This window comes from Prunus mume, linkage group LG1, assembly GCF_029339155.1.
Source record: "Prunus mume cultivar Tortuosa linkage group LG1, ASM2933915v1, whole genome shotgun sequence".
Classification (NCBI taxonomy): Eukaryota; Viridiplantae; Streptophyta; class Magnoliopsida; order Rosales; family Rosaceae; genus Prunus; species Prunus mume.
Window position 1 is genome coordinate 22948070 of NC_142698.1, and position 27348 is coordinate 22975417.

The 27348-nt window shown below is 36.8% G+C and overlaps 3 protein-coding genes across 7 annotated transcripts; all 3 read right to left on the reverse strand.

The window, feature by feature from the left end:
- Window positions 1–29: 29 nt before the first annotated feature.
- LOC103318634 (PRA1 family protein G2-like) lies at window positions 30–1084 on the reverse strand. The gene has a single exon (XM_089043753.1). It carries the CDS (start codon window positions 907–909, stop codon window positions 340–342), a length of 570 nt encoding a protein of 189 aa, XP_088899879.1. The 5' UTR covers window positions 910–1084; the 3' UTR covers window positions 30–339.
- Window positions 1085–3849: 2765 nt separating this feature from the next.
- Window positions 3850–11214, reverse strand: LOC103344555 (hapless protein). Of its 5 annotated transcripts, none has more exons than XM_089051799.1 (5): window positions 11023–11214; window positions 10841–10913; window positions 9611–10023; window positions 7633–8818; window positions 3850–7247 (listed from the first exon to the last, which is right to left on the reverse strand). In XM_089051799.1, exons 3-5 carry the CDS (start codon window positions 9760–9762, stop codon window positions 4233–4235), a joined length of 4353 nt encoding a protein of 1450 aa, XP_088907925.1. In that variant the 5' UTR covers window positions 9763–10023; window positions 10841–10913; window positions 11023–11214; the 3' UTR covers window positions 3850–4232. The 5 variants fall into 5 exon arrangements, with proteins under 5 accessions (XP_088907925.1, XP_008246390.2, XP_008246375.2 ...); XM_008248168.3 differs by having other exon boundaries at window positions 3850–6396; window positions 6472–7247; window positions 10841–11172; XM_008248153.2 differs by lacking the exon at window positions 10841–10913 and having other exon boundaries at window positions 11023–11181.
- A 10560-nt stretch (window positions 11215–21774) lies between these two features.
- LOC103318645 (uncharacterized protein At4g26450) lies at window positions 21775–26155 on the reverse strand. Its single transcript, XM_089046475.1, is given in 5 exon segments — window positions 21775–22101; window positions 23345–23399; window positions 23604–23793; window positions 24045–25770; window positions 25773–26155. Coding segments are annotated over 5 exon segments (2259 nt in total). The 5' UTR covers window positions 26005–26155; the 3' UTR covers window positions 21775–22045.
- Window positions 26156–27348: the final 1193 nt, after the last annotated feature.

The window sequence follows — 27348 nt, forward strand, 5'->3', positions numbered from 1 at the left end:
AAACAAGTAGAAAATTAATAACACAAGCATTAAATTTAGTAAAATTTCTTCATTCCATTCCATCAGAAAAATAATAGAAACCCATAAATCAATGGTTACAAGAGAAAGACACTATCATTTTTCACTCCATTATTAGTTACACTCTTACACCCCTAATAAATGAGTCAAACATCAGTCAAAACCCAACACACCACAATCCACAGACACCCAAAAAAATTCAACCAAAACAAAAAGAAAACGACAATGAAATGCTTGTCGTTTGTTTTCAAGCCACAGAATGCAACAAACTCATCAATCCCAAATAATAAAATAATTATTAAAATATGAAGTTAGGATTTATCAGCCTGATGGAGAAGTGGGCCCGATCAAGCCTTGGGAAGCCGCGTCATTCTCGTTGAGAAACAAGCCTTCCGGGTTCCGGAGCAGCCCGTGGACCCCACACAACACAAGCCCAACTACAAGGCCCAATAAGACACTCCCAAGTCCACCGCTGGCCCAAACAACCAAAACAGATACCAATCCCAGACCCACCAGCACGGCCCAATCGCTGACGTGGTGGCCCCACACCTCAAGTGGGTCCTCCCTGAAGAAGTAGATCACCAGCCACAGCCCCACGACGGCCGCCGTCACCACAAGCCATCCCGGGCTTCCGATGAGCGAGAGCGCCCCACAGGCGCCGATCAGGAGCAAGTAATTGACCCGGAAGTGGTTGGCGTTGGTCCGGATCCGGGTCAGCGCGGCGGAGAACGAGTCGGGCCGGTCGAGTGAGGAGGCGAACTCGGGCCAGTGGCGGCGGCGGGAGACGGCGTCGTTGAGGTTTTTGATGGATCGGGTGATGGCATCGGAGCCGGAGACGGAAATGGGTATGCTGGTGTAGGTTGGTGGTGTGACGGAGTGTGACGGTGACATTTGGTTTTCGTTTTCGATGGGGTTTTTGATTGAATGTTTGACTTGGCAACTACCCTTCAACTCTGTTTGTGTTTCTTCTGTGAGTTTGATTGGTTGGTAAGTGGGCCTCAGACTCAGAGAGAGAGAGAGAGAGTTACCCCGAAAAAAAAATATTGCACTTGAACTCAAAATGCTCAATTCAAGTACCAAATTAACTTTCAAGCCAGTTGGGGATCCAAATAAACTCACAAACATAAAGGTTTTTTACACAATTGGGGTAGGGGAATAAAATTTAGGATCTCTTAAAGGAGTTTCTAATTCAAGTAATTAAGAGTAGGATCACTAAAACACCCAAAATGGGAATTGAAATTATAAAAAAACTCAAGTACTATTTAAACATATAAACACACCCAAAATCCTATCATTACACACACTCAAAACATATTTATAAACACACCCAAAAAGTTGACTTTGTGGTTTATTTTGGTTGTGTTTCTATGTTTAAATAGTGCTTTGATTTTTTTATAAATACATGTCTAAGATTGGGTTTATTTATATATTTGTATTAAGAGTATTTACTTGTGCTTTGAAAGTCTAAGTTTGATTCTCTCATCCCTAAAATCGCTCAAGCAGTTAAGAGCATTTAACTCTGCACTCGAAGTCTTAGCTCAAGCCTCTTGCACAAACATCAAGGTTCTATGTGTTTGAATTCCATGGATTGTTTGGATTGGGCTGCATGGATTTCTAATAAAATTTCTCTTCGGCCCAAACAAAAAAAATCATCGAACTAGATTTGATATTCAAGTCACAAAGTTCAAGCCAACATAAAACTTGAACCTTATTGTTTAATATACTATGTCTATTAACTAATATAATGTGATTTAGCTGGTAATTAGAATTGGGAATAAGCTTAGGATTTGGAGCAAATTTGACAGGTTTTTTCAACTCTTAAGTTAAGAATGCAGACCCAACCCTTCTAACATGTCATTTGAATTCAAATTTGGAATTGAGTTGTAGTGAGTGTATTTTACAAGTTTAAATAAATTATTAGGGTTGGATTTTTGACTCTTGTTTGTTGTCCATACGTGCTCAAATTGAGCAGCTAGAATCATTTCAACATGAATCTCATGGTTTTGCTCAAAGACAAAACTATTTTCATAAACCCATAAAAGGTCAAGTCCTCTCGAAAAAATTACGAATTCCACTTCCACCAAAACACGGGACATTTTTCAAACCAAACTCAAATGCGTTTTATACAGAATGTGGGTGGGAATGTCTTTTTCATAATTAATATAATTAACGAAAATGATTAAGCTAATAGGTAGCACTACACAAATAGTGAGGAGCATTATATATACTATGTTTGGAACTCTATAGACTGGTCAATGCTATTATAATGAGAGAGAGAGATTCGAAGGGTACGTGTAGAACACAACAAATACTTTTTTTCTCTCTCTCAAGATTGAACACCAGATACTTCTCTCTCTCTCTCTCTACGTTCAGAGTATGCTTTTGAGAGGCCACATTAGAATTAGAATAAAGTGACAAGAAGAAAGACAAAGAATGGCCCACAAAACACAATTGCACAAGTAGAGCCATTGTCTTTGTAAAGAGTGTGTAATGGGGGAGGGTCCAGCTTTCACCATGCAAAATTTACATTCCCACGTTCCATCCATTTGCCTAACCCCCGACCCCCAATTTTTTAAACACGCACAAACAATAGCTTTTCAATTACATATCATGTTGTCCTTATTAAAAGAAAAGAAAGGTGCTCGATATGTTCATCTATTAACTAATTAATTAAATTCGAGAACGGCTCTTTCAACAAACAAAAGTAACGTTAAAGAAACCATATTGTTATATCATATTGTGTATCGTACCAATTAGAAATATGAAACCTAATTGTATCGGGACATACCCGTCTCTATTAGGTGTGCGTGACTTCCTAGTTATGTCTTTCAGTAAAACAGGAACTGCCAATAGTACCACGTACTGCATTATTATTGAGCAAAGCATATTATTGCGAATCCAAGGGACATTTTATTTCGTATTTTTTCAATTTGTCGTTTTTATGTACCTTAAATTGACCATGCACCTCTCTCATTATCTCTCATTCGTTCATTCATATAGTACCATTTTTTCGCATTGTACGTAGCATGGAAATTGAGGAGGAAGATAAAGCAAGAAACGAAGAATAAGTGACGTAAAAACAGCCAAAAGTTAAAACATTCTATGAGTTTTATTGGCAAGAGGGTCTCAGTCATCACTGTAGCCTCTGCATTTTCTCTAGTCATAAGACCCCACATCAAATAATATCTATATATATGTAAGTCTATAGCTAGCTAGCTAAAAGATACACTGTCTCAGCAAAATCTAATGGTGGAGCCTCTCATCTCTTGGTGCCTAGAAAGAAAACACATACAATATTGATGATCAAAACCAGGAGAAGATATCATCAAATGGTTCGATGTATGATTTGCCAATATATATATATATATATATATACACATCTTTGTTGGCTATCTGCGTAGGTTTCTGCATGTGGGTTTTTCATCGTGCAAGTTTTTGAAATGTTCGTTCATAGTTATTCCTATCAAGTTAATTTGGTATTTCTCCCCTTGTGTCGTTTTATTTTTAGTATTTTATGTTCCTTTAGCTCAAGGCAAGGAAAATCATATTCAGAAGCCTTCCTCTTCAAACCAAGATTTGCATCACCATTTTATTATCCAATTTTATGCTTCAAGATTGGCAATAACGGCAGATACCATCGATGCTACTTTATAACTTAGCTTCATGTTTGATTGGTTTTACTTCAACAGAATTTTCTCTACGGTTTGAAGTACTCAAATACGTATGGAAAGCGCAGATGAACCGAAACCAAATCAGAAAATAATAGATTTTCAAGACTAGAGCTGGTGTTGCTTGTAATTCACATTTAATTGAGGCAAAAACACATGAAAGTAGCTCTAACAAAATTCTATAAAATAAAAAAAGAGGAAAATACAAAATAAAACCTTCCTTACAGCAATGCTCGACTATATATATTGACTTTGAGCCAAGCTTTTATGTCAACTATATATTATTCATGGATCCCTTATACATTGTCTATTCTCTGGGTAGCATCCCTAAGCAGAAGCCTGAAAAACTGCATTGTTTTGAACCAACATTTGGTACAGTGTACATCTCTATCTTTGATCAACCGCCATTCCCTCTTCTTTTATCCCCCAAAAGTTTCCAGCGATCTGTCTACGAGCATTCTAGGATCAGTACAGAGTTTGATTAAAGCAAACCTGGTTGTGCTCAAAACCAGGTGAAAATAGCCACTTTCAAACACAACTTGGTTACTATGAGAAGCTCGGAGAATTGTAAACTGTAGGTCTCAGATGACTTCTTGAAGATGACGATGCCGCAAGAATAGGAGTCCGCTGCAGCACACCAGAACCTTCTGAAGTACAACTCCACCGGGCAGGACTTGCATTGGCTCGTCGGGAGGGAATTGCATGCAAGGCGGTGTTGTACAAAACTGGTGATCCACAGAGAAGAGAAGGGTCCTGTGACTCATAACAAGAGAAAGGATTCACACGCTGTGAGTTATAACTGGGAGCTGCTGGAACTGGAATGCCAGAACACACTACTTGGCCTTCCCTCGACCCTTCTGAGTAGTTTGAAACATTACAGGCCAAATCTGGTTCACTTTCAGGATCATCAATGATGATAATCTCTTTATTTGCACTGGAAGCAGAATCTGAATTCTTGCGTCGGTGGTCAGGAGTGTTCATAACTCTCTCCATTTGAAATGCGGGTGCTCCAATGGGTTTGCTTATATTCTTGTTCTGTGGGATTGGAAAATTGTAGTCACTTTTATACTCATGAGATTCCATGGATGCCACAAAACCAACATCCGTATGCTGCTGTGAAAACAAGCTTACAGGTCCTCGTGCAACCACTTGTGGTGTCTTCGGATTGCTATAGCTTCTAAAACTGTTGAAGTGCGCTGTATCAAAGCATTCCCCCACTTTGTTATGGGGATCTTGACCAAAGATAACTGAACCATGAGGAAGACTGTGATGGAAGGAATGGTAAAACTGATTTTGATTGCCAGGAACAACTCCTGAGAATGTTGGAAACTGTGAAGTTAGATGGTTAATTGGGGCATGTGATTGGGCCTGCACCGGCGGAGCTGATGCATCTTCATCTCTATTAACCACCATCAAATTCTTTCCCATCAGCCGGAGTATGGAATTAGAAGCAGATGGACTAACAGAATCACAATCACTGTGACCAGATAACTTCCCTTTGCTATCTGGAGAACCCTTCAAAGGAATGGGACCTGCAGATGACTTAGTGACAGAGAAAACCATCTGTTCAGATCTTGAAGTTGGGAAACCATTCGGAAAGGTGTCTGTCATGTCAGACCTCGTCTCCACATTGTTGGTTCTTGTGTTTGGATTGCAACCCACTTGCTTTCCCATGGCAGGCAGTGCCATTGCTCGTCGCCTTAATAGCGGTGATTCTTGATAATTTAAAGCCACACCCTGAAAGGTTCTCTCCTTTCTTTGACAACAGCAAGGTTGATCGTTACCTTTGAAGCTGAGAGGTCCCCTCTCAAGAGATGTCTTGTTGACTTTAAAGTTCTCTCTATCAAAAGCAAGTTTTTCTGCTGCTATAACAGTTATCTGTTGAGCTGCAGCAGCATTAATTTCTACACAATGATCAATGATTGCATGTGATAGGCCCGACCTGATGTTATCTTGAACTGATTGAGGTCCTATAGATGATAATGGTTCAGAATACTTCAGATCACATTTGGTCCCAGTGGAATTAGAGATGGTTGACGTTGTAGAAAGAGGTGAATCTGATGAATCCCCATCAATAAAATCAAGCTGATCTTGAGATGATTGAACTCGGCTCGTGGTTAGTGAAGAGTTCCCTTGAAAATCATCTGACCCCATATCTCTAGGACTTGGCAAAAATGATCCTGGTGGCCCTGGAATAGGTATTGGATCAACCTCTGGAAAATAGCTTCCCTGGCCAACTTCCGAGTCCATTTCGTCGGCATTACTAAGATTCTGCCCGAGTGGGGCGTCTTCCACTTCATCAGCAGAAAACATCTCTTGCTCGTTACTAATTCTTGGATCAGCTGGACTTGCCAGTGCTTCAGATTCGGAAAAAGGTCCCTTATATTTTTGACAGTCGGATTTGGCTTTGAAACGGCCACTCGGTATGTGAAGTTCAGGATCTACTGTATTGCAAAAACTAGCAACAGTCTCCCCAACACCTATTAGGGAAGACGTTTCAGTAAACGTTTCAGTAACAATGTCATTACCGAGGATTTGATCCTCCTGAGCTACTCCCAAGCCATCAACTCTAACAGAAGAATCCATCTTTTCCCTCCCATCATGTCCATAACACTCGGATGCAAATTGTGAACTCTTCAAGGCCATGGTTTCTTTCCTTCCAGAGATACTTATGGAACCTCTATTTTGTCTCCTTTGCAACACACTGTTTCTGCAAATAGATATTTCGTCAGTAATATCTCCTCTTCTAGACCGCTTTCCAGCACAATTATACATGAAATCATACCGTTGATCAGGCTCAGAATTCCGGGGAGCAACCTCTTTATCAACTTCTACCCTTTCATGCACTTGATTCTTAACAGCTGGGCTTTTAGCCACAATGGAATTGGATTCAGTCAAAGATAACCCACCGCCAACAGACAACACATTTTTCTTTGGTAAGGGGGATTTCATGGCATTTGATCTGGAGGCATCACGACTCTTAGATGGTTTTGTGCTAGCATCTGGAGGACTATCAAAATTTTCAGATAGACCTGCAGCAGAACCAACTTTATTGTTGCTCAAAGGTGCAAAGTTCCCGTCAGGGTTTGTAAGGTTCAGGTTGCAACTATCAGGAGCAAAATTTCTGTCTTTACTAAACTGATGGGAGTTTCGCTGAAGGGACCTCTCAGGATTATCACTGATATCAGCACCAGGAAAGGGACTTCCTGCTCTCTTTCTCCCAGGAGAGCAGTCACTCTTGTCACTGTCTTGAGCTTCATAATATACATTCTCTGTGCTCCCACTTTTTTCTGGAGAAGAATTTTGATCTCCAGAAAAATTCATTGGTTTTATAGCACGGTTTCTCTCCACAAGACAATTATCTAAACCTCTTTGATCACCCTCAACCAAAAAATTCTGAGACACATGCTTCTTGTTCAACTTCTTTACAACACCAGTCCGTTTGGAGCAAGCCCATCGTCTTAAAGCTCCAGGATTGCAGGAATTGGCCTGCTTCTCCATTTGCTGTCCCTCATCCTTGGAACTTTCTTTCACTCCATATCTTTCTTGACTCCCATGAATCTGTTCAAAAACAATTTTGCCATATGTTAATTTATAAACCACCATATTTGCAACAAAGAGGTTTCTTAAACTTGTAATTCAAACGAAAAGCAGTGTTAGCAAAGAAAATCCAACGAAAAGCAGTGAGAAGCATATTGAGGGCATGTAATATAATTTTCATTCTGAAATATAGCAATGCTTTTTTCTTTATTCATTTTCCTTTCATGTCATCAAAGTGCATGTTGTCAATAAGTTGGTGAGACATAAGGTGAAATTAGTAGCCTGTCTTGAGGAACTTCTTTAGTCAAACAAATGACTTTAAGAAAAACCGTGAAGAGATGTATATAAATAAATCAGTAGAAGAGGGTAAAAGACCATGTAAATACATAAAGCAAGAGTGGCGTACCTGAGAAGAATGAGCCTTGGAAGAGAAAAAGTTTTTGCTTTGAGGAGCGAGTTTAAGGTACTTGTGATGTTTAGATGCATGGCGCTTTTGCTTTTTGGCTGAAAGGAATTTGCTTCCTTTACCCCGTTTCAAAGGTTTTCTTGGTCGAAGATGCTCTACCACTTTAGGCACTGATGGAGATGGCGCATCATCAAACTTGGATAAAATCCTAACTTTGGTGCCATTGGCGTCCACATAGACTGCACCAACATCGATATCATCAGGATGGGCTGAGGACACTCTTTGCCTTTTCTCTTCAACAGGCATCTCAGAGTGCTCATTATCCTGAGTAGGAAAGCTTGAAACACTAGTGGCCCAGCTGGAACCATTTCTTCTATCAAGATCTTCTAATGTGCAATGCTGGGCAGTAGTATATATATCCACCATCAATTTGGTCTTCCTTGGCTTAATTCTGTGCCTCGTTAGTTTATTAGAATCCACAGTCCACTTAGGAGTTGACTCCCCGGAAAGGCACTGATCAATATGAGCATTCAAGGTGGTATTAGAAGACGATGAGAAGGTTTTGCAAACAGGGCAAATTTTTGAAGTCATTGTTTCTGAAACAGCAGTACAATTTGAAGCAATATCTTCAGTTGAGCTTCTCTCGGAGTGGCTGCTGAATTTTACTACCAATCTGCACTTCTTACCCGAGGGTCGGGTCTTGCTTTCTCTCTTGTTGGCAACAACAACAGGAAGACTTACAGCTTTAACTTCAACTGAGGCAGCTTCCAATGAAGTACCAGTTCTTAACAGTGGGCTTGATTGCCTGTTGGTAGGAACTGACTCTTCTATTTCAGATTGAGAAATGCTTGTAGTTGTGGATGGAAAATCATTTTCTCCTTCAGACCTGCATGAAGTTGTTGTTGTGTCCGTGCAAGCTTCTGCTAGCTTCTCCTTCAGTATGGTATTGTTGGACGAGTCCAATACTACATGATCATCATGTCCAAAAGATTCTGCAATATCAAGATTGCTTTTGTTTTCATTTTCAACAGTACATCTATTAATGGATTGGTTCTTTGCAGCATCAAGACTTTGAAATGGTGGCAACAGATCCTTCACGCCATGTTTCAAACAAAGTTGCAAATTCTTCTGGGAAAAAGGCCAGTTGGTCTGGATATCCTTGCTCCGTGAAGTAAAAACATAATCTCTGCGAAACAAAACATCATATCTCATTATTAACTTAAATGGTCAATTGCAATGCATGACTCATCTAAGCCACCTTTAGACCGAGTCCAAAGAGAACTCAAACTACGTTACTGTTAGGCACCCTTTATTGTACGTTAATTTTTAACAAAGAAAGGGAATAAATATGGACCATGGAACTAAAAAGGAAAGAACGAAAGAAAAAAAACACACACACACACACACAACAGTAGAGAAAAATCCAAGATATGCCCAAGTGAGTTGGAGATTCGATGATCTAGGAACTCAGAAGATGTCTGCAGATATGGTCTGAACAAGCTCTGAGATTAATTAAAACTCATGGCAAATAAAGGTGACATGAAATCACAAGCAACAACATTGGGGGAAGAAAAGCAAGTAAAAATCCTGGAAATCTAGTTGGGTAGATTAAGAGCATGAATTAAGGAAATAAAACACATGAAGAAACGTGTGGCTTTGTGGGATTAAGAGCCGTGAAAGAGTTCATTATTAGCCAAAGCAGGAAAAATCCCCAAACACTAAAAATAGAGACAAGATGGGGGTGTGGTCATGACTTAGGCCCCATGTTGGACTGAGCCACAAGCAACAACATGCATCTCTGGATCTGACTCAACACGCTCTAAGATGGGATAAACTTTGAGATCACAAAGAGAAAAAGAGAAGCAGTTAGACCCATGATAGGAAAAACAAAACCAAGCTGTGTTATGATCATAATCAACAACTATTCATTCCCTCCTCCAATGAGAGAGAGAGAGAGAGAGAGAGAGAGAGAGATTACCTTATGGAGAACTTGGGAAGGGGTGGCTTTGATAGATCTACTACCTCTGGAAAGGATGGAGTTTGAGAGGCCTTCTCATCATCACTACTATCTTTGATCAGTGCTTGCGGATGACATGGGGGATCTGGTGGAAGGTTTTCAACGGATAACATCTGATGAAAAGCTTCTCTCTTCTTGTGCTGTCTTCCCAACAGTCACAAGCTCTACTAATACCTCTACCTCCGGGCCTTATCTTTAACTTAGATTTCAGCATATATAATGATAGGCCAGCCCTCCCTTTCTCTCTCACTGTCTCTCTCTCTCTCTTACTCTTACTCTTTACTCTAAGCACCACCACCACCACACACTATCAGAAAGCAGCAGCTGCAGAAAAATCAAACAAGCCCACTAGAATCTTCATCCATATCAGCAGCCTGCAATTAAGAGAAATGGAAAGGGGCATGAGATCATGGATTTTGGTAAAGACCCAGATGAACACGGCAGAGTATAGAAGATTCCAGACCCGTCAAGAACGTTATTTTATGTGACGGGAAAGAGTGAATTTAAAGCATATGTGTTTGAAAAATCAAAACACCAAGGAACCCAATTGAGCAAGCAAAGAACAAAATAGGCAAACTAACAAAAACCCACAAGCAAAGATATCTGCTCAAGTCTTAAAAGTTCATGGAGTGATATTTTATGTGGGGAAGCCCAGGAAAATTGAGGCTTTAGACTCAACAATCCACTAGCTAGCTAGCTAGCTACCATAGCTCAGCAATCAATCAAATCTATGAAAATTCAAAACATATAGAGTTGGAAGTTTACAAAAGCAAGAGATCATGAACCCCCCAGATGAATAAATTTTTTTATGAACAAGAAATCTCAAATGAAACAACAGAAAGGGTGAGGGAAAGAAGGAGATTTAAGAAGAAGAAAACAAACTTCAGAGGTTGAAAGCTAGACAGACCAAGAAGCCCAAATCTTAGGGGCATGCAAATGAACAGTAGGACTGACCTCAACACATCTCACCATAACAAAGTCTAGTGTAAATCTCATGACCAGATTCTGATAATTTTTTCATTTGTTCAAACCGGAAGCTAATGAGCGGTCAAACCATCCAAAAGACCCAGAAATTCAAAACACATGAAAAACGAGAATTCCGTTCAAGCTAAGGAAACAGAAGAAGACCAAAGAAAAAGAAGAAGAGAAAAAAACCAAAAAGAAGCAGTCTTTGGGCAAGAGAAAACAAACCACAGATCAAGGAAACCGCTGAGCAGATGATGGTATTGGTTTTGAAGCTCTTTTTTTTCTGGGTTGGTTTGGACTGGAAATGAGAAAAAAAATGAAGTCTTTGTAGAGACTAATAAGCAACAAAAGAGAAAGAGAAGAAGAGAGAGAGAGAGAATAGTGAGAAAACAGCACCACCCACTCACACATCAAAAGGGCATCAGGTTCTCTTTCTCTCCAAAAAGCAGGTTTGTACCATTAAACACCACGATTCACCTCCCATCTGTGAATATGCGTTAAGAGAGTTTTGAAGAGAGAGAGAGAGAGAGTGTGTGTGAGAGATAGAGATGGAGAGAGAGAGAGAGAGAAAGTAAGAGAGAGGAAGAGTGTGGTGTTTTCCTCTATAAAAATAAAAAATAAAAACAAAGAAATACATAGAAAGCTGTCCTATCCTATACCTACCCTACAGCCCCTCATATGTCATACAAATTTCTTTCATTTTTTAATTCTTGATTTTTATCATGCCCATCGCCGTTGCCATTGCCCCTCTCTCAATTGTCTGTTTTGCTCTCTTTCTTTCTCCCAAATTCCAATCTCAGACGCCCATCTTGTCCCACTACACGACAAACTCTCCCTGTTGACAATTATCACCACCGTGGAAATATCACTTTTAACCCCCCTCCCTCCCTCTTCTTTTATCTATTTCAAAATGAAAAACAATTGAGTTTTTTTTCAATCGGTTAACATGTTATGTTGTTAAACAGACTAATATGTCAATTTAGTTGAGTAATTCAAATTCTCAAACAGTTTGATATGGTCAGTCCAGCCTCGATATGTTACGTTGTTATCCAATTTAACTTGTTAATAAGTTCAATGTATTTACATCATCTATTAGTCATATATACTATGGTATATTATCAGACAACTTGATATGTTATGTATTCTAGTAATTTAACATGTTAATTAGTTCAATGTATTTACATCATTTATCAGTTGTGTATTAAGTTATATTGACAAATAATATAATATGTTATGCATTTTAGCAATTCGGCATGTTACATTATAATTGAACATGTCAAAAGTATGTATGGAATAAAATTTTATACTATGAATGAATATCAAGCCATCATATTTGAATGTAACCCCACCCTAACTGATGTTCCAATAATATAACATGGCAAATTAATATATATATATATATATAATATTAGAGTCTTATGTCTCGTTTGGTTCACGTAATGAATTTAAGGGGAAATCATTTCTCATGTCATTTTCCAAGGGATAGAAAATGGAAGATTCATTTTTCATGTTTGGTAATGCTAGGAAAGTAACCGGGAGATATCACTTTATTTCATTCCCCATATTTGTTTTGAGTAAGAAGTTTGTATAAATTTTTAATTATACTCATATTAAATCAAATAAAAAAAGAACGCATTTAATGATATATTGTAATTCTAAATTATTAATGGGAACGAAATGGTCATGAAAAATGTTCATTTTCCCAAACTTTCCCTTGATGAGGGAAAACAAAACCCAAGTTGGAAGGATGATTTCACTTTCCTCTCTACTTTCTCATTAGTGAGGCAACGATTTCCATATCTAACTTACCAAACATGAGACAGCAAAAATATAACATATAACTATTTTTTTAAATTTGGTTGGATATTATTGTTGTTATTAGAAAAACATAGATAAAACTTAAAAGGCAATCTACCATCAGGATACTGTTTTGTAATCTTAGCCTGCAGGGCCCTGCTCCTCTGTTATGGTGTGCCCTACCCATTAAATACAAAGAGACTCGTAGTCTTATTTATTTATTTATTTATTTCTTATTTATGTATTAAATTTGGAGTTGGAGGCCTCAAAACACTGCAGTTTTCGCTTTCTGAGCGACTTTAATGGTGAACCTTGGCACCTATCATAATGTCCCTTCCTTTTTAACTATTATCGTATCTGTTACGTTCACCCATTTTTTCCAACATCATTATTAATTGTCGTTCTTGTTATTTATATATATATGCACAATTATTGTCCTTATTTAACCACACATATGCTCTTCTTTTGGTAACCAAAAAGATAATAATAAGAATTAATTAGATCAACATTATGCATTATATGGAAATTAAGACCCAACTATTGATAGTTTAATCAAATCGACGGGATAAGCTACCAACTAACTAACCTTTGGTCTAGTAGTATTTATCTCAACTTTAGTTGAATGAGGTCTTGTATTCGACTCACATAAATGACCATGACTATAAAAATATTCTATCATTGTGATCCATTGTAACTTGGTTATATTTTATACATATTCTATCGCTTGTCTAAAAAGGATTAAATCTTATGCTAGTTACATTTTTAGATATATATGAGCTTTATACTTTATTGAACTAGATTAGAATGAATAAGTGATTAGCATTTAATATCTTTAACCACTTTAAATTATCAATTTCTTTATCGCTTTGACTTTTACCTCTTCTATAGAGCTACTTTCATCACACATGGTGGGAGTATTAAGATTAAGTTTAAACTTAGCCACTAAGAGAGAGAAAGAGAGAAAAAATAGGGAGAGAAAGCTTCATATCCGGGGGTTTTCTTTTGGATTTCGTTGGATCTTTGGTGTTCTTTGGCTTTTGGTGGACCTATGTCAATTTACTCTTCTTTTGACATTGCTCATTGGTGCATTGAGGTTTTGAAGTAACTAGGTGGCGTTTTGTATGTCATGTCTCGAAGGAAGATTAGCAATTGGTTTTCCTTTTGTTGACGTAGTTTTAACTTTTTAATTTTGGTTTAATTTGTTTAAAAAAGTCCATAACCTCTTTGAATTTTCTATGTTCTTTCTCGCATAATTTCATAAACTAGTTTACTAAATGTTCTTAGTCTCTTTAGGAGAGTCATGTCGGTTAACGGCTAGTTTTTCTCATTGATGTTATCGGACTAGATTCAGAGAAACTATGACGATTGAAATGAGTTATAGAAAAGTTATTTTTAGGAATAATTTTCTCCAAATCATTTTAACCTTTCAAGAGGGTCACGTTGAAATAACTATTACGAATTGAAAACCCAAAAGAAAAAGAAAAAAGGTTACCCATTTGTTGTTCAAAAGATGTAAAAGTAATTTTCTTTTAATCAGTTACAAATATTAAGAAATGAATATCTAAAGTTTGTTCCAAGTAAGAAATGGCTGCCGACCAAAATTCTTTTCTTTTTTATCAAACTGATGAAAACAAAAATGTATTGTGTAAGAATGATGAATATGCTACGCTTTATGACCCAAATAATAAGAACAAAAATAATAAAATCCTTTGTATGTATCTGAATATTACACATGAGACATGCCAGAGGGTAATATTTGTTACTCGTATTAATCCAACTGTCCACTTCTCCACCAGAAAAAACGAACAAATTCGTACGTCTCTCCGAGTATTAAGGTACACATACAATTTTTTTTTGTTGGGAAGTATTATAATTAAGCTATATATTGTTACTCAAACCAACGCAACAAACTTTATTTGATTGAAATTTTTATTTATGGTATATTTTGGTGGAAAATAATTAATAAAATGAAAATACTTTTTCTTTGAGAAGTAATAAACTATTTACCAAAATACTTCTACAAAGGACGACTAAGAATAAGGCTAAGCAACTATAATTAGCAATAGCAACCGCGGTTCGGGGCCAGATATGATAATAGCATCCTCATTCTAATTCCCCATCCCTCCGTATCAGGTAAAACAATTTCAGGGAATTCCCATCCCTGTCGGGGTACCTCCCAAACCCACTATGAATCCCCACTTTTTTATTAAAAAATATTTATCATATATTATGTCACTTAAATTTCATCTTAAATTATCATTCAACTCAATTACATCCCATTGTATCATAAAATCCAACTCAAGAACTAAAAATAATATCAATTCAATTTGACAAAACTAAATAAATATTATGTTATGTCGTAATCATACATGGCTATATTATACTATATATTAATTAAAAATAAATATATTACTTATCGGGCCGGGTATGGGTATAGGGATGGGTATAACAGTACCAAATTCAGGGATCTCAATACCTGCCCCCAAATTTCCTCCGAAATCTCCTCCCATTAGGGTCGGGGACTCAATAGAAATCCGGCCCAGCCGGAATTTATGTCATCTCTAACTATAATAGGCTAATCACAACTAGGGATTGAATCTAAAATTTCTTCTAACCAGATAAAAATCACTATTTCCGGACCAAAAATTAATTGGTTAGTAAAATTACGATTCATTCAAACTAGAATTGTGCATTGAAGGTAAAATAAGTTGTTTAATATCCAAGTATGCAATGTCTTGTCTAACAACTCAATTCTCATGTGAAAATAAGAATTTCGGTTTCGTTATATATCCGATATAGTCCATAAATTTTTGTTTGTTTATTAATAAAAAAATGTATCAAAGCCTGTTTCTGGGGCACAGCAACGAGCTGTTTTCTGGAAACATTCATGCACCACTCCAAAGGGCGCATGAAAACAAAAAAACATGGGACATTTTCTAACAAGTGATGTGCTCCCAAGTCATGTACTCAAATTTTTGGGAATTAAATATTTGAATTTTTGGGAAGAAAAAAAAAATTTCAACTGCTATAAATTTGTAAATAATGTGTTTTTGAAACTCTCACAATCTATCTTATCGATGTAATAAAGACATAAATCCCACAAATCCAATGTTTGAAAAAGCACTAAATTACAGTTATTTTTAAAAACAATTTTAAAAATTAAAAGTTAGAGGTGTGGTGACAAAAACCTCCTAAAGCTAATAACTTTTGCCAATATTATCGATCACTGTTCTCCCCATGCGTGGGTGGAGTGCTGTATGAGTCTATGTCATATTAGTAGCTAGCACATGTAACATGTTTCTTCTTCCTTTACCTTTTTTCCTTTTGGTTTCTAAAATTAGTGGCTAAACATTTATAACGTGGACAACAATTATCTACGTCAGGGCTGGTTTGGTTGGCAGATTGAACTTGTTGGAATGAATTTTTATGTCTAATTTCATGAGATGAGAATGAAGTATACTCATTTCCATGTTTGGAAATGTTAGGAAATAATGATCTAGAAACGTCATTTTATCTCATTCCCATGTTTGGTTTGAGTAGTATTAGAAATGAAAATTTGTTCAAATTTCCAACAATACCCCCTTTTTTTTTAATTACAAAGAAAGAAATACAATTTGTTTTTCTAAGGTTAAAACATGGTATTTTAAAAATGGAATAGGGTTAAATTAGTCATAAAAATTTACATGAAATGTTTTCCCAAGTGAGGGGAAATTTTTTCTCAAGCTTAGTCAAGGCTATGAAATTCCTCCTACATAGGAAGTCCATACCTATGAGTCCATAATTGCATTCTCAAGAGTGTATTTACTAAACATGGCTTGAGAATGCAATTTCAAATCTATTCCCAAACTCCTAAACCTTGAACCAAAGAGGCCCTAGATGTTTTTTTTTAATAGAAAAAGAAAATAACTACAACTGGAAACCACAAGGGCACCCATGCTCAAACAAATCAAAATAAAAAGGAATCAAACAATTTAGAGGCAATCCATGCTCCCACAAACGCAATGGAGAAAGGCCATAGCCTAAACCAGCTAAAGCATCAAGTAGTGAAATTGGCTTCCCTAAAAACATGTTTAAAAGAAACTTCTTCACAAGATGAAGTCAGTAGCTAAATATCTTGAAATCACAGCATAATACCCCAAGGAATAGAAATTGCCTTGTTTATGCGGTCAATAACGACTTTAGATTCCACTAAGAGTGTTGCCATTTTCATATACATATCCTAGTTTTTCGCCCATGATTTAATGAAAGTGTATAAATGGTAAATCTATCTATCATGTATGGTTGGTTGACTGACTTTTTCTTACGAATTACTGAGGTGGAGTGAGTCAATATTTAATGAATGAGATGAGATAATTTCCACTAAATGGGGTGGAGTCCCTAAGATTTATATATGTGTAGAGGAAACATTTTCTGACTTTATTGGTAGGTTTAGTGAGATTGCTAATGCATCGTTTACCCTAGGTGAAAGTATTCCTTAGTCAAAGTTGGTTAATTGCAAATCAAGAAGTTAAATATTTGAATACTTTGAAACTTGAAGAGCTAATAGGATTTCTGAAAACCTATGAAATAGATAAAAGACCAAGCGTGTAGTTTTTAAAATTGTAAAATATGGTGAAGTTGCGCATGATAACAACCCATCAATGAAGATGAGTTATTTTTCTTTGTTAAACAGTTTAAGACGAAAGCTTGAAGTTTCAAGGAAGTTGTAAAGTGTTATGAATGTCGAGGATATGGTCACATTGCTTTTGAATGTGAGTTAGTTTCGTGCCGTTATTGAGAAGACATGACGATTGACGAAAGTGACATGGTTGGGGATGGATTTGAAGAGACAGTGGTCGTTTCCTTCCAGTGAGAGAGGGGATGGAACCTGGCATCATGGCTTCCTTAGAGTCAAGAACAAGAACCATTTTCAGGTTCATATGAACACAGGAAAATCGACCATTTGCATCAAGTTAGGTGGAAGATTGCCAAGATTGCAACTAGGACCAAAATTAAAGACCAATTCATTTAATTATTACGTTATTTTCAATACTCGGTTATTGATTTCACCCAGACTTTGTGAAAATAGAGTAATCTTGCTGGCTTGAAAACAGATAATTAGACCATCCATACAGCTATGGCTAGCTAGCTAGCTCCTGCTACCCAATTGCTGGAAGGCTTTTTCTCAATAGGGAAAGCAATTGGTAGAAAAGGACAATTATATTAGACAATAATCCATAGTGATCTTTGTAAGGGGTAAGAGGCAAGCTTTTCTGAGTAGATCCATTCGGTGAGTTGTTCATAAAGTCTAGCTATGTGGTTTTTAAGGTTGGGCCAAATATTAGGTTAGATGGTGAAAGCATTTTCTTTGTAAGGGGTTTACTTTTTTCTTCTAATTTTAATTCAAAAGAAAAAAAAGATTCTATTAAACTTTTTCTACACATCCTCACTAAAATTCTTTTCTTTTGACAAACATATATGTCAGAAACTTATCAAATACAACATATAATAAGTGATCTTTTTATGACAGATATAATAATGATTAGTAATTTCACGGCTAATATGAGACCCGATTATAGTGGCGTTATATTAAAACAATAAGTAATGGGTCATTGATGTGTGTCTCTGACATCTTAATAACTTTCATAATCCTTGAACATAGCAAGATCAAAAGTCTCCCTTTCTCACTCTCGAAAACTCACCGGTTGGGCAAAAATTTCAATTCATCTTTGATTGGCTCTTGGCTTGAACTTACTCTGTTCAAGATTGGACAAAACCTTAAAACCCATGTTCAATTCTCAAATCTAGGTTTTGACCACAAAAAAAAAAAAAAATCTCAAATCTAGGTTGACAGTGAATGGAAAAAGTTGTAAAAGGCCTTTAAATTTTTTCACACTGAGTCACTGTAGATTTGTTGTCGTATATAATTGAAGGCACTATCATATTTTTGTACCTAAAAACTCGGTACATTTGTTACATATATATAGTATAAGTTTGAGCTAAGCTAGGTCGGCAATAACCAAATTTGGTTTATATTTTCTCTGCCAATGTATCACAGCTAGGTTAGGCGGCCCCATAATCCCATTTTGGGTTGATGTCGGCAAAGGTGCTCCATTGTATATAAGCCTGTAGCGTTACAAGAAAAACATTACACACCTATTTCAAATAATAGGCCTGCCTAGAACACATCCATTTTTTATTTTTTTCATCATATTAATTTCTTGAGTAATATGTTGTGTAAGGAGTAGTATAGGTGTTTAAATATGGTGATCTTTTAACTTGTTAGTTTTTTTTATGTACAATCTAATAATATAGCATGTTAGACGATTAGACAAGATAAATAGTTACAAATAGCAAGTGAGCGTTACTAATATAATGATTGTTAGAGAATATATGCTCCTAAAATAGATGGTTACGTGAGTGGAACTATATATAAAGTAGAATTGTTCATTTCAATTATTGTTTATTCATGGAGAACAATTTTACTATTGCTATTTTTAAATGGTGATGAGCATAACCACCGGGTGAATTGTTATTGAATAAGTTTAACTTTTAAATTCGTACAGAAAGTAAGTTCAATCATACTCATCTAACGAGAATTAACATCACTACAAATGATGAGTGGTGACCCAAAAAAAAAAGCTCTTTCTTACAATTTGGTGGGTATGAAGATTAACAATTCTAGTTACCGATTGGAGAGAGTTTTACATATTTACTGTTTCACTGGAGTAAATTGAAATTGATTAGAAGAGAAAAGGTGATTAGGCAGTAAAATCAAGAAAATTAGAATGAAAATGGAAAGCGATGGAACGGTTTAGATGTCCGGTGTTAATTCCAATCAAGTGGGTCCCGCAACACATCGGGGTATGATTATATTTTTTTGACGTTATAAAATAGGCCACGTGTACTTTGTTTGACGTTGTCTGGCTGTCGGACGACTCGGACCCCCTTCTCGCATCCGATCCAGCTCCCACATGACATGGGCCAGCAAGTACAAACGGCGTCGTATAAGGTAGCTTCTATTTCTCTGCTTTTGAAATGAGAGTGAAATGGTCCATGTGGAAAAGCTTAAAAATAACAAAAATCAAAGTCAGCAAACTAATAATTAATCAAAAGGAGAGATAATTATTTATTTATTTATTTATTTATTTCCCCCTTTGAAGTAGTGGAGGAAATTGTGGGAAACACAAACACAATGAAGAATATTAAGTCATTATCAAAACTGGTCTTTTAACGTAATGATGCAAGTTTTTTTTTCCCCTCCATGACAAGAAATAGTTCAAGCCACGCCTGCCATTGGAAACTTGACAAGGACCTGCAATTATGCCATCTTCTATATATAGATGATCTTATCCTTCTCCAAATTTACAGCTTAATTTACTACAATATGTTACACAAAGCCAAGTTGCTCTAACCCTAATGCAGAGGTCCCTTGACGCCGGTCAATCTGCCGGACCGAAGAATTTCGACCACACCACCTCCGTTTGGAGGAAAAAACTTGCCCATACTTGCGTTTCACATATGACCCATGTAACGCTCTCACAAGATATACCAAGCGTGAAACACAGTTTTCATAAGGACCGACGTGGACAAGTTTTTTTCTCTCAATTTGGAGAGATATGTGGATGGTTGTTTAGTGGCTGCCTTTATTCAAATTGGAGATCTAAATTTATTACTACTGTGCACACGCTTTGACAGTTACATAATCTTTTACGTCATCATGCATGAATGAAGCTATAGCTTTACTACCATACCATACCATCTCATCTGATCATAACAGTGAATTGCGGAAGCAAGTACTGTGTACCATACATCCGTACAAAATTTTGACTCTCAAGCAGAATTTCATGTCCTTCAACATGATGGCTGTCCACACCATAATTTACTATGAATTTTCAGTTTTTTTGTTTGTTTGCATGGCTATTAGAAATGAAAATATCTACAATTCTAGAAAGGAAAAAACAAATATCAGTTCAAGAAAGGAAACTTGTGTTAGATAATCAAGTTAATTGTATTCATCATTCTCTGAAAATCACAATTTGATATATGTGCAAAAATAATTTATCAAAAGTACAACTATCGACAGAAATGTAAAGCTCCTACTTACACGGGAGAAAGGGAATTATTTTCCTTTATTTTATATCTTATAAGTCCAATACCAAGTCCAAGTATCAATTTGGTTTTTCATTTTTGGGTTAAATAATATTGGAATTATTGGACAAACCGCATGCACCAACAAAAATAATGAGAGATATTTTGCACGTTTTTCCAACTCTGCTTTTATCTAATGAAAACTGCGATGCAAATGCCAATGCCAATGCCATGCGAGTTGCTGGTTTGGGAAGAAGGAAACCAATCTCCTTCTCCAAGGATCAAACACCAACTACAGGGATATGGAAGCTGAGAAAAGAGTGCCATGAAAAGTTATTATGTATGCCAAATGATGGATCTTTCTAATTATTTTTTGTCCAAGCCGACTAACCAAAATAATATTGAATATAATTTTTCAGACTGGACCAAAAATTTTAAGCTCCAACAGCAACCTTATATGTGAATTTCATAAACTCTCTCTTTCTGGGGACTTTCAGGCATGTGAACTTGAGGAAGCAGTATCACTTATTCATCATAGCAGTTCTCATCCATTCTCAAGCAACTCACACCTCTAGATTTTATTATAATCAAAGGCCAATTCTTTATTGAAAAAGCAAAATTTTCAAATTGAAAACCAAAAGAAATGTAAGAAATAAGATAAAGGCATGATGTAGTCTCTATCTCTCTATGTGCTACATATCAAGATGACAGAATGAGATATTTCTCCAAAGAAGTTGTGGAATCTGTCCACTCAAGGACAGCATGTTCAGTTGAGCAGGCTTGTAGCTTCTCTAGAAAACACAATGAAATTTAGGTTCTTGAAAGAACTAGAGGAAATGAAAGTTCAAGGAACACTTTTTCTTATAGGGTTATCAAACACCAATGCAACAATAGAGACTCTCCCATCACAACTCAAAACAAGTCGTGCAAACCTTTTACAAATTATCTTGACAACGAATCCATTCGAACAAAGGAAAAATATGAAGATTTGAAGATTTGCAAACAAACTAGTTTATCTGCGCTAAAACCCTAATATGCGGGGAGTTGAAACGGTTAAGATCCCAGTAGTCATATAACGGACTTCCAATCACCACAATGTCATGGATTATCTGTCTTCAATATTTACCATGTAATATTACTCTCTGTGTAACACCTAACCTTAGCATCATTTGTATATGTTAAGTCAGCGAGGAAAGAAGGTACCAAATGAGTTCAACCATTTCTGCCAATCAATATGAACAAAAAGTGTAAGATCTATGTGTTAAGTCACTGAGAAACCGAAAACAGACAAGTAACAGATGGCAACCACTACTGCCAATCAACATGATTAACATGTTTCACGTAAGAACAAGGTGTAACAGAGAATTAAAATCATTCAACATCCTTAAACATCCTACAAGAGGAAGAGATTTACTTGCACCCTTAATAAGTGAAAAAAAGAAAAAAAAATCAATCAAAGCAAGGTTGCCACTTAATAGAGCTAGTGATAGGACAAAAGAAACCACAATGACCAACGCTAAGCATACCGAATTATACATCTGAGAAATTTTATGATTGGCTGGATCAAAAGGGCTTCTCATACTCCTGCGGGGTTGGCTGCTCCCAGGGCCTCAAAAAGGCTGCATAAGTAATTTAAGAAGTATTGTTAGACAAGCAAAATAAAGGATTGGAGAAATAGTATAAAGTTGAAAAGCCAAAAATACCATTAAAGGTAAATGCATCACACAACAAATTGCAAAAATTATGCTTCCTAATTTTTTAAGATAGCGAAAATAAATCAGTACTTCTTCAGATCCTTGTTGCAAAATTTGCTGCAACCCAGGACTTTTCTCTGACAAAAAAGGTCGTATTCACACTAATCAATAACCCCTACCTTTCAGTCATTTTGCGTAAGAGTGGTGATTTCCCCTTTTTCTCCTATTTTATCCACTTACACTCCTTTTTTTATAACTAATCAATAACCCCTACCTTTCAGTCATTTTGCACTCCTTTTTCTCCTATTTTATCCACTTACACTCCTTTTTTTATAACTAAAAAAGGAGTGTAAGTGGATAAAATAGGAATGGGGAAATCATTGCCCTTTGCGTAATAGCTTCCTCATTTCGAACTCTACTACATGGTTGCTATACTATAATGATAAAAACCTAGTAGCCATTTTCCTCTAAATTACTACTAGCAACCTAACATTTAAATATCTATATGTGTTTTATGTAACTAACTTATGGGTAATATTTTTGAGTTTCTTCAACGAATTTTAAATGGAACTGAAACAACTTTACCAAGGTTTAATTGTTACACCTGCACCTCTATCAGATTTGGGAAAATCTACAGATAAATAATGGTAGACAAAATTGTTTTCCTATGACAAGAAGTTTCGTGCTTTAATCAATCGGATTCTGTGTTTGTCCAGAAGCAAACATATATTACAGACTATTAGTTACCTCAAGCAACTCATTCTAGTTTTTCTCATTTTAATTTAGGTTCTTTTGGAGCAAAACTTGTTCAAGTTACATCTAGTATCACTAATTTACAATTCCCATCTCATATTCATGTCCGGTGCAACATATTCAAACACATAGAACGAGTTGAAAGGAACAGCTTAGGGTACTTATTGAGCATTTCCTTTGCTTCCACCCATTCTAGGATGACCAAAAGCTGTCAAAATTGATTAAATATATGGAAATTTGTGCACTAACTTGCTGGTAGTTGGTACAAGGCATGTAATAGCTAAAAGCACACTACCATATAAATGTTCTAACACACACACCCACACCCACACCAATAATCCAAACATCACTCAGACAGAACTTGACATTTGAGATTCATTAGAAAACAAACCAGTGTATTAAAAATGTGGCATACTTAATGGTATTTCTCCAAGAGCCATATATATTGCATCATCGTCGGCAAGAGTCTCCTGGAACAATCGGCCAAATAAAAGGAGAAACATCAGTTGTTTAATGTGTGAGACATATGCTTATAGCAATGCATTTCCATCACAATAAATAAGCCAAATGGGAACAATTATGATGCATATAGATGTATAAATTCAAGTAATCCATTTATATGCATTTCTGATCAAATAACCACCAGGCATTATGCATTGAATTAATGACAGTACCTCTCCATTATGAAGGCCAATTTCGTTATGCATTGAATTAAGATCCTCTGGTACTGAAGAACAATTTGGGAAATCGTTTCCCAGCAATTCCGAGATCATAAGTCCATAACCATCTTGAACATCAGGGATATCACTAGTATTCTGTGCATGGTTAGGAAAGCCCTCCAGAGGAGTAAATTCAGTCTGTGGCCTGTATATTGAAACAAAATTAGATCAAAAAGAAAAATACATGTCAAAGAAACTAGGAAAAAAAAAAAATAGACTAACAAAGAAAAAACTATCAGCTGCAGCTCACAAAGCACTTAAATCTAAATGGAGAGAGCCAAACTGACTATTCTACAACGTTTTTTCTTTTATGGGAAGCAAGGTTTTACTATATTATTATCCAAATAGAAAATCATATCAATTTCATGAAGTTGAATGCTAGTAGGATAAACTTACTTTCTTTCTGCATCATCGAAGGCCTTGTTTTCTTGGATAGAGTCATTTTCTAAATCAATGACTTCAATCTCTTTAACATCGACAGTGTGTCTACTGTTCTCACCAGACACATTGGAGTTATTCATTGATAAGTCAACATCAACAGGAGCTACTTTTTTCTTCATTCCAGAATTAGCCCGATAATCTATTATAGGATCAGTATCACGATTCTCATGTGCATCACAAACCTGCATGAGATTAAGGTCGCAGATCTTGAATGAATTCTGAAAAGGCTTCTTTTCTTGTACAAACTCGATGCAGGCTTCACCTCCATCTTTTTGGGATTGGGATTCATTCATCACCGAGCTCTCCTGATCAACAGCTATAATCAATTTCTCACCAGAACCGTTTTCTTCCAGTGAATTTACTTTCTTTTCACTCAAGTTTGAAAGCTCGAAACAATCATCTGCCTCTGTAACCATGTAAGGAAGCCATTGTCTTGGTTTTTTGGCTTCCTCCAGCTGATCATGTTCTTCCAAAATCCTTTTTTCACCCCTTTCCTTAACTACAAAGCTGGAACTCCTAAGCCCTACAGGTCCCTGAGTTGATTCTTGCACATTTACAAAAGCTCTACCTGGCAAAGACTGGGACCTTGCATATCTGTTCTGCTCAATACTACCATATTCAGGACCTGATTCTACCAAATTTTCAGCAGAATGACTGGACTGAGCTTTAGAGGTTTCAGGGTTGAGACAATTATCATAATGAGTTTTATCTAATAGTGTGGTACCTAAAGAAACATCAACGGAACCGTTTTTAACTAAAGCTTGACATTCTTTGTGTTCGACGCCAGCGTCAGAGGTGGTCCCCTCTTGGGTATTTGGAAGTGTATCATCAACCTTTGGACCCCTATGCGTCAATGATGAGCGGATTCTAGTGGGCACCTTGGCAAATTTGCAGAGTGTTAGCAAGTCAGTCCCATTCTTGCCTGAGGAATCACCCTCACCCTCAGCTTCTGCAGCACCAAGCTGCATCAGTAAGTTCTCCGAAACACTTTGTTTCTCAGTTTCCTCATTGTTGGCACAATCTTGATCCTTCATCTCTTTATCCGATACCTTGGCAGGTTCCTCACCAACTTCATCAGTTTCATTTGGACCATCTTTCCAAGCTCCAGAAGAACTTGGTTTTGAACTCATATCATCATCTGGGTATCGGCCCTTGTTCAATTTAGATTCTGAATCCACTGCATCCTCACTCTTGGGCCTCAACTCGCTTGGACTGGAGTTTTGTTGCAATGCATTATTACCAGCATCTTTACTGAGCTTCTGCTCCTCATGGTGTCCAGAAACAGAACCTTCATCACCCTCCCTATCAGAGGAAGCCCTACTATGTCTATCCGAGAATGAACCACTCCTGCCATAGTCTCGTCCCCAATCCGAGCCATAACCACCCCGATATGATCCAGCCCCATTTCTCCTCTTTCCCTTGAAATGATTCCTTGTGTTGCTGCTAAATTCATCAACACCAAACCTTCCCCTTCTTGACCCTCCATCCGAAACCGAATTCCCCAACCGAGCAAGAGCCGAAGTCCGGCCTTCTGATGCAATTTGCAAATGGTCAGCCTCCTGAAACTCCCCAACTTGCTTCTTTAAACTAGTGTTCTGCCATTTGGCGGGGAGCGCATTCGGAGGCAGCAGCCCCTGAGATACCAAATACTCAGCGGCAAGGCGCCCGCTTCCATAAAGATGTCGCCTTTGCGGGGCGGAGCTGGAGGCGGAGGCGGAGGCGGCGGAGCTGGAGGTGGCTGGAAAGATTTGGGGCGGCCAAAACCGCGATTGAAGTTTCGGTGTTCGGAGTTGTAAAAACTATGGCCCCTCAGAGAAGTCTCTGGGGAGATCCGAGAATTGGGAGCCATGCCCATCCCCATACCCATGGAATTGGACCTGTACCCATTTCCAGGATTGCGATGCCGGGCATGCATATTTTATTTGTGGATACTAATACAAATGAAAGATGAATTCTTAGAAAATTAAGCTACAAATTCAGTGCATCGCCGAAAAGAGTGTTCTTGTGGGTTTCAGGTACCTTGCAATTCAGAATTGAGCTCAAATGAGGTTACCCACCTACCAACAGCTGTTCATCCAAAGCGTAACACCTAAAAATTGCCTCTCTTTGTTTCGATCTTTCCAAATTTTCATACCAAAGATTCGAAATTCAAAATTTACAAGAACAGATTTGTCTCTCGGCAGGAACAGCTGAAATTCTGACCTTACTTTCTAGATTTTGGAAAATCGAATTTGATTCGATCCAACCAGCTCCCAAATTCGTATCACGGAGTTTTCAATTGCAGATCCACCTCAAATTCCCAATCTCAATCTGAGAATCCTAGCTCTCTCCATTTTCCCCCTTTTGCAATCAAATGGAGGCCGAGCTTGTTTATCAGTCAATTTTTTGGTGATCAGCAGAGCAGGTTTGATTTTTGGTTATTTACTTTTAGGAAGAAAGTGAATAAAGGATGAAAATTAAATTATATAATCCGTAATTGCCTCTACGTCACCTCCGCACTACCGTCATTTTACCCATTTCTTTAAATACGACGCTGCAGATATTAATCTCAGACAACTTTATTTTTAACATTTTACCAGAAAACAAATTTGAATTTTCAACGGCCCAAAACCAGCCCATACCATATCACCAGTTTTTGAAAAGTAAAAAACCCAAAAGAAAAGCCCACCCACTTGCCCAAGCCTGCTAATTTAAAACAGTAAGAAAAAGTTATTTAATATCTACTATTTTAGACTATCGTTTATACTATATTAAAAAAAAACTATTTAAGTATGTTTTTATCTACATGTACTAGCATTTTGAGAGGTAAGATTCATTATGTCCCTGATGCTTTTTTAAGTTGTCATTAATAAAATTCACTTGTCGAGTTTTCAATAAGTTGTAAGTATTTAAGAAAAATTTAGCCCAAAACATTTTTAAATCTTGGAGTCCGCATAGATAAACACACAAATTTCACTAGAAATCAAAGCCCTAGTGATAGGACTTTGATTTAGAAAGTTGTATCCTAGTGGAGCAAACTCCATATTTAATTTCATTATTCTATTTGTTGTTTAAAATATAATTACTAATTAAAGTAATTAAAAAAAGACTAACATATTACTTAATTACATATATTAAATTAAAGAAGTAGGCCAGAAAACAAAAGTAAAGAAACTAATTTTATACTTATTTTTTTTTAAAAGAAAAAGTTGTCCCGACAAATGTTCGTTGGCAAAGGTCTATGCCAGCGAAATATCCCAGATTAAATTTTCATTTTAAA